The sequence below is a fragment of the Natrix helvetica genome, assembly GCF_964273705.1.
Source record: "Natrix helvetica genome assembly, contig: HAP1_SCAFFOLD_144, whole genome shotgun sequence".
In the NCBI taxonomy this organism is placed as follows: domain Eukaryota; kingdom Metazoa; phylum Chordata; class Lepidosauria; order Squamata; family Natricidae; genus Natrix; species Natrix helvetica.
In genome coordinates this window covers 5,147-11,726 of record NW_028113619.1, presented here as the reverse complement: position 1 = coordinate 11,726, position 6,580 = coordinate 5,147, and the positions used below count along the sequence as shown (strand labels likewise).

The window sequence follows — 6,580 nt, the reverse complement described above, 5'->3', positions numbered from 1 at the left end:
GGCATCCAAGTAAAAATCTGCAATGAGAAACAGATGAGCTAGGAAAAATTCCGTGTTTGTTAGGGATGGAAATGGACATTTAATCTCCAAAACCAGGAGTTTTAAAATGGATTAAAATGGGATGTAACAGATACAGTTTATACTACTTAGGTTTTTATTTCTGGTCATTCTTACTGGAATTTTGCTGACCAATAGGGAGACTTAGTAATGGGCTTACAGGCAACGGGCTGAAGCATGGAAGGAAGGGGGGGGCTCTATTTGAAGAGACGGCGGTGGTGGAATCCTTACAGCGATTTGCTGGAGACCAAGTGGGAAGTTTTTTTTTCTTTTTCTTTTGGTTTCGCCTTCCTTTGTTGCTGCTTCTCCCTCCGAAGGGTCCTCCGTCAGACGGCCGAGCCCAGCTCCTCCCGGTAGCCCTTCAGCAGCTGGTTGACCAGCGTCTTCTCGCCGTCACGGCGCGGCAGCGGCAGCGGGGGCAGCGGGTTGCCTTTGTACTCGATCACCGCCCTCTCGGCCCGGTCCTGGTCGCCGTTCTTGGGGATCCGCACCATCCGCGTGTAGCCGCCCTGGAGGGAGGCGAAACGGGGCACCAGCACCTGGAAGAGCTTCGGCACCAGGTCCTTCTCCTGCAAGGGGGAGGGGCGGCGGCGGCAGCGCTCAGTCTAGACTCTTCGCCCACCCCCTCGGGATTCCCCCCCCCGTCCTCCTCCAGCCCCCCAGCGCTTACCGTCAGCCAGAAGTCGGCCAGGCGCATGGTTTGCGGGTCGGCGTCGCCGCGCTTGGCGTGCTCGATCAGCTGCGGGGAGAAACGACACCGGGGGGGAGGGGGCGGGTGAGGGAGGAAGGAAGGAAGGAAGGGGGGTGTCGCAGGGACGCCCCCTCCCCCCCAACCCTTTCTCCCTCCCCCGCACTCACGTGCTCGGCGTAGAAGCGCATCTCGTCGGCGCGGGCGCGCGTGGTCTCGATCCTCTCATGGCGCACCAGGGCCGTGACTAGGTTCCGCAGCAGGTCGAGGCGCGAGCGCGGCCCGAAGCCTAGACGCCGCCGCAGCCGCCCGTGGGAGATGCCCAGCGCCGCCGTCAGCCTCATGGCCGCCTCTGGGACGCCCGAAGACGCCGCGCGCAGGGGGGGCGGAGGCGGGGCGAGAGCGGGGTAGCCGAGGAACCGGGGAAGGGGCGGAGCGTGAGAAAGACTCCGCCTTTCCCGCCCCTCCCAGAAGGTCCGGGCGTCTCCCGGCAAGAACGGCGGCCCGGCCCGGCCCGGGAGTGGAGGAGGGGGTTTTCCCGTCCCGTCCGGAGCGGTTTCGGGAAGACGCTCTGACCGAGGACCGCTGGCCCCGAGCCCCGGGGAGGTTTTGAACCGGGCTCCGGCGGTGGCGGCCTGGCGGCTGCTGGCCTTTAAGGCGGAGCGGACAGGTTTGTGAGCCTCCCAGAGGGACCCCTGCATTTGCCTCCGAACGCCCCGGTCTTTGCGGCCTGTTCCGAACGAAGCCTGTTTCCCTCGGGAGGAACTAAAATCCACAGAAATCTCAACGACCCGTTTTTCGTCTTAGAATAACAAGAAGGGATTCTATTACAATTTCATGCAGAAACTGAAAACTTTGGCATAATATTAAAAGCAACAAAATATTTTACAAATGGGATAAAGGTTTTTATTTCTCAGTGTTGATGTTCTGTTTTTAAAAAAATGTGTATTTAAAAGTGGCAGAAGCGTTATAATAAATAACATTTAAAATGTTTATTTTAAAATAATGTAAGCCGCTCACATTTCATTGCTGGTACCTGCTGAGTATTGGTGTTTCAGATACATTGATCTATTCTTAAATTGGAGCTGTTCATAAAGGCCAGGTACTCACACCAATTGAGGGGGTGGGGGAGGCTGAGCATTTGGGCTTCTTTAACCTCTCTGAATCTTGTCTGTTTAAGCATCTTCATAGTCTGTTGGAAAAAAGTATATAACATTTGTTTAAATCACTGCCTCAGGCTTATTTACTGACCATACCGTACTAATCCAGTAAACATTGTTTCAGTTTAGAAAGTGTGATGTTCTAAAATAAATCCCAAACAATATTTTCAAATGTGGTTGAGATAATCATTTTATTTAGCAATTGATACAGCTTCTTTTAGAATACTCTCATACATCCATACTATTCCCTTTTAGTCTCTAATCCTGGCAAATTAATGGATTTTAAATAGATTTATTTCTCAGTCTCGTTCTTTAGTACCTTAATGGTTTTTATGTTGAAATTTGCTTTAATATTCTTTCTAGTGTTATAAATGTTCTTGAACCTCATGTCCATCCCATCTAGAAGTCCAGTGATCTCAGTTTGCTGAGTGACTGTTCTTCACCATGTGCAAATGTGTGACTGGTGTTTCCGAAAGGAGATATGCAAAACTTTGTTGCAGTTTCAGAAATATCTCCTTCAATGATACGGTTTACTTGAAATGTTTCTTTCATGTATAATGATGATGAACGATTACATTGGCAAATTACAATTCAGATATAGATGTTCTCTAGGTCTCCCCCCATCAGCAGGAGATGTTTAGCCGATCGGAATAGATTCCTCGAGAGTAGGAAGCAGATAGATCGCAAAGAGGATGTAATGGAGGGAAGGAGATTCCCTTGGTCGCAGCAAGGGTTGGCTTCCTTGGGCCCTCAGTGGGAATGTTGCAATGCGAAGGCACACCTCTTGTAGGCAGCGTAAAGCAGAAGCATGGCACGCAGCATTTGCCGACATATAGCCATGGCCATGCGCACTTGGGGCTCCCGGAGCCCTCGGGGCCAGCGCTGGTGAGCGCTTAAGACTTGACGGAAGGCTGAATGCTCAGATATCCTGAGTGAGCCACTCCAGCGAGGGGGCTGTACTGTCACAAGGTGTCCAAACACCGAATCGATCCCTGTGAGACGCACAGCCTGGGGTTTACGCACTGACCCATTGTGCCCTCTTGTCTCCCCAGCTGCTCCCGGCGGCTGTCCTGCTCCCATCTTCACATGAGGCTCCAGGACCAGGCTGAGGCCCTGGAAACAAAGCTGCACTTCTAAATCTGCAGCAGCTGGGCTACGTCCTCGGAAGAGAGGCTTGGAAGCCCCCGGCCTGGGGAGTGTGCCCCTCAGCCACTGCAGAGATTCATCGAGTGGAGACCAGGGTGCCCACAGCTGATAACCCCCTTCCATGGTCAAGGCCACAGAGTAGCCCTTACCCGTGTGGCATCTTTGTACTACTTGGTGCCCTTGGCAACTCTGTCTGAACATGGACAGCTTAGAACTTTCTGATTGATTCAACGTTCCGGAAGCCCCCCTGTCAGCTTTTGTTCTGTGCTGCCGATGGCACAGTGGCACTTGTAAATGATGAAACCAAACTAACGTGAGGGTAGGTGACAGACTGAAAATAGGGTCTAGGGTTAGGGTGAGTGGTTACGGCTTAGGGTTGGGTTTAGGGTTTAAGGTTAGAGCAGTGGTTCCCAAACTTTTTTTGGCCATGCCCTGTGGAAAACCGGGGCTCAATCTTCCCGGTTGGGCCAGAGGCCTTCTCCGGGGGGCGATTTCATGAGATGGAGAGTAAAGACACACCACGCAGGGTTCCTCGGGATGAAGCCGCACCCAGAGTTGCCTCTGGGGACCTCTTTTATTGGCAAACAAGGAAGGGCGGAGTAAAGGGTACATACATAGGTTTAACACTACCATATTTGGTCACACTTCCTGTAATAGGTTTAACAGCACCATATTTGGTCATACTTCCTGTAATAGGTTTACTACCATATTTGGTCACACTTCCTGTAATAGGTTTAACATTACCATATTTGGTCATGCTTCCTGTGCTAGGTTTACTACCATATTTGGTCATGCTTCCTGTACTAGGTTTAACATTACCATATTTGGTCATGTTTCCTGGCTGCTCATCCTGGCGTTATGGTGGTGAGATCCTTTTGTCCCCTTCGTTTTTCCTCCTAACATGGTTCAGCCTCCTTCCAGAGGCCTACACGTAGTGGAAAATTACCAGAGATAGTTCTTCTGAGCACATGTTTTTTGTTTAGCCCTTAATGGTGGATCAGATACTACTGCAACAATGCCCCACCTATGCCTCACTAAAATCCTAATCCCCCCACCCCCTATAATTCTTACTTTACTCAAAAAGTGAACTCTAGTCATGCGGAGGAAGCCTAAAAGGTCATTAACTTGGTTTAAACAAGGTTCAAATTGCCCCCATTCAAGATCAAATTGCCCCCTTGTGGGGCGTGGGCCCCACATTGGAAACCACTGGGCTAGAGCCTAGGGGTTTAGGGCCTTAGGGGGTTGAGGGTAAGGGTTGGTGTTAGGGCTAGGGACGATTTACCGAAGTGTAGAGGGAAAAAAAGGTAAAATGTTTGTAAGCATAATTGTTTTAAAGTTTAGGAGAAAACAAAACGAAGGGCAACCCCCCATCCCGTTTCGCCCAGGATCTCGGAGGCCGAGGAACGAAGCCCCTCAGCGTAAAGTGGCAGGAAAAGCACCGCCACTCTATGCTCCTCTTAAGGGGACGATCTGCTTCCGTTTCCCTTCTCCCGCATGGCTGCCGACTTCTGTGCCCATGCTTCTCCGAACGACCTTCCTAGCACGGCCAACTTCCTGTCCGTACTCTACGGCCGTCCCCCAGTGCCTGCGGAAAAACGACCTATCCATCATGGCCGACTTCTCAGTCATCCCTCCAACTTCCTTGCGCAGCGACCTGTGCACGGTCGGATTTTAAGTTTATTGTTCTGTATCTTTATTGTCAACATTAATGGGAGGCCCAGGGGCCGCAACACGGAGGGAAGAAGGAATCCTGCTTCAAAAGTCTGAAGCCAAGTTAAAAAGACGAACTATAGCTTCAACGCTAAAGGACAGGAAACAGTGTCCTCCTGTGGTCCAAACAAGTAAAGCAGGCAGCTTGGTATTAATATTAAAAGCGCAACGGGAGGCCCAGCAGCTACACAACAGGCACAGAAGAAATAATCCCGGTTCAAAAACCATAAACCGAATTTTTAAAGTTCTACTATTGTATATCGACCATGGTATCTTATTGCGCCAGCTGGAAGAGATGGGCGTGGGGGGCACCGTTTTGCGGTGGTTCCGCTCCTATCCGACCGGACGCAGTGTGTGTTGGCAGGGGAGCAGAGGTCGACCCTGAGGCCACTCACTTGTGGGGTGCCCCGGGGTTCGGTCCTCTCGCCCCTCCTGTTCAACACATACATGAAGCCGCTGGGTGAGATCATCCGTGGTTTTGGGGTTGGATACCATCTGTACGCTGATGATACACAGCTGTACATTTCCACCCCAAACCACCCCAACGAGGCCGTCGAAATGTTGTCCCGGTGTTTGGAAGCCGTGCGAGTCTGGATGGGGGACAACAGACTTAAACTCAACCCTTCCAAGACTGAGTGGCTGTGGCTACCGGCGCCCCGATTTAACCAGTTGACGCCATCACTGGCCATAGGGGCCGAATTACTGCCCCCCGTGGAACGGGCGCGCAATCTGGGCGTCCTCCTTGATGCCCGGCTGTCGATGGATGACCATCTGACAGCCGTGGCGAGTGGGGCGTTCCACCAGGTTCGCCTGGTGCGTCAATTGCGCCCCCTATTGGATCGGGGTGCCCTACGCACAGTCACTCATGCGCTGGTGACGTCTCGCCTGGACTACTGCAATGCTCTCTACATGGGGCTCCCCTTGAGATGCACCCGAAGACTACAGCTAGTTCAGAATGCGGCCGCGCGGGTTATCATGGGAGGATCAAGATACTCCCATATAACACCATTCCTGCGCGAGCTGCACTGGCTGCCTGTGGTTTTTCGGGTGCGTTTCAAGGTGTTGGTTACTATCTTCAAAGCGCTCCATGGCATGGGACCTAGTTACCTGCGGGACCGCATCTCACCTCATACATCTCTACGACCTATCCGCTCTCACAGAGAGGGACTCCTCCAGGTGCCATCCGCCAAGCAGTGCCAGCGGGCGGCGCCTAGGAGTAGAGCCTTCTCTGTGATGGGCCCAACCCTCTGGAATGACCTCCCTCCCGATATTAGAACTACTAATGACCTCCGCTCCTTCCGACAGAAGCTCAAGACTCACCTGTTCCGACTAGCTGGCTTAGCCGATTGATAGTTCCATCTTCCACCTCCTGGCAAACATTTTATTGGGGAATTTTTTAAGGGAATTTTAATTGTATTTGTATTTTAACTAAGAATTGTACAGTATATTTTTTACCTCCTCCGTCTATGTCTACGTCTACGTCTACGTTCATGTCTATGTATTTGTATATGGTTTTAACATGACTGTACACCGCCCCGAGTCCTGCCTAGGAAAGGGTGCGGTCTAGAAATAAAAGTTTATTATTATTATTATTATTATTATTATTATTATTATTATTATTATTATTATTATTATATCCCACGCAGGTATAGCAGCCACCAAGAGAAATAAACTTCTTTCATGTTTTATTGTATTGTAGGAAGTTAAAACCCATTCCTCTCCTAGAAAAATGAAATATCCTAGGAAATATTGAAAAGGGAGAATATTATATTTCCCTGGATGAAACCTTACTTTCATTTTGCATCATATGTTCAATTGC

General features: G+C 50.8%; 2 protein-coding genes across 2 annotated transcripts; both read right to left on the bottom strand.

Annotated features, from left to right (window-relative positions):
• Positions 1-131: 131 nt before the first annotated feature.
• On the bottom strand, positions 132-1,948 carry MRPL17 (mitochondrial ribosomal protein L17). The gene is made up of 3 exons (XM_081971800.1): positions 916-1,948; positions 728-796; positions 132-626 (listed from the first exon to the last, which is right to left on the bottom strand). The coding sequence occupies exons 1-3, from the start codon at positions 1,444-1,446 to the stop codon at positions 384-386; spliced, it is 843 nt and encodes a 280-aa protein (XP_081827926.1). The 5' UTR covers positions 1,447-1,948; the 3' UTR covers positions 132-383.
• A 707-nt stretch (positions 1,949-2,655) lies between these two features.
• Positions 2,656-3,174, bottom strand: LOC309382297 (FANCD2 opposite strand protein-like; the record flags this gene model as incomplete). Its single annotated transcript, XM_081971798.1, has 1 exon — positions 2,656-3,174. One exon carries the CDS (start codon positions 3,172-3,174, stop codon positions 2,656-2,658), a length of 519 nt encoding a protein of 172 aa, XP_081827924.1.
• Positions 3,175-6,580: the final 3,406 nt, after the last annotated feature.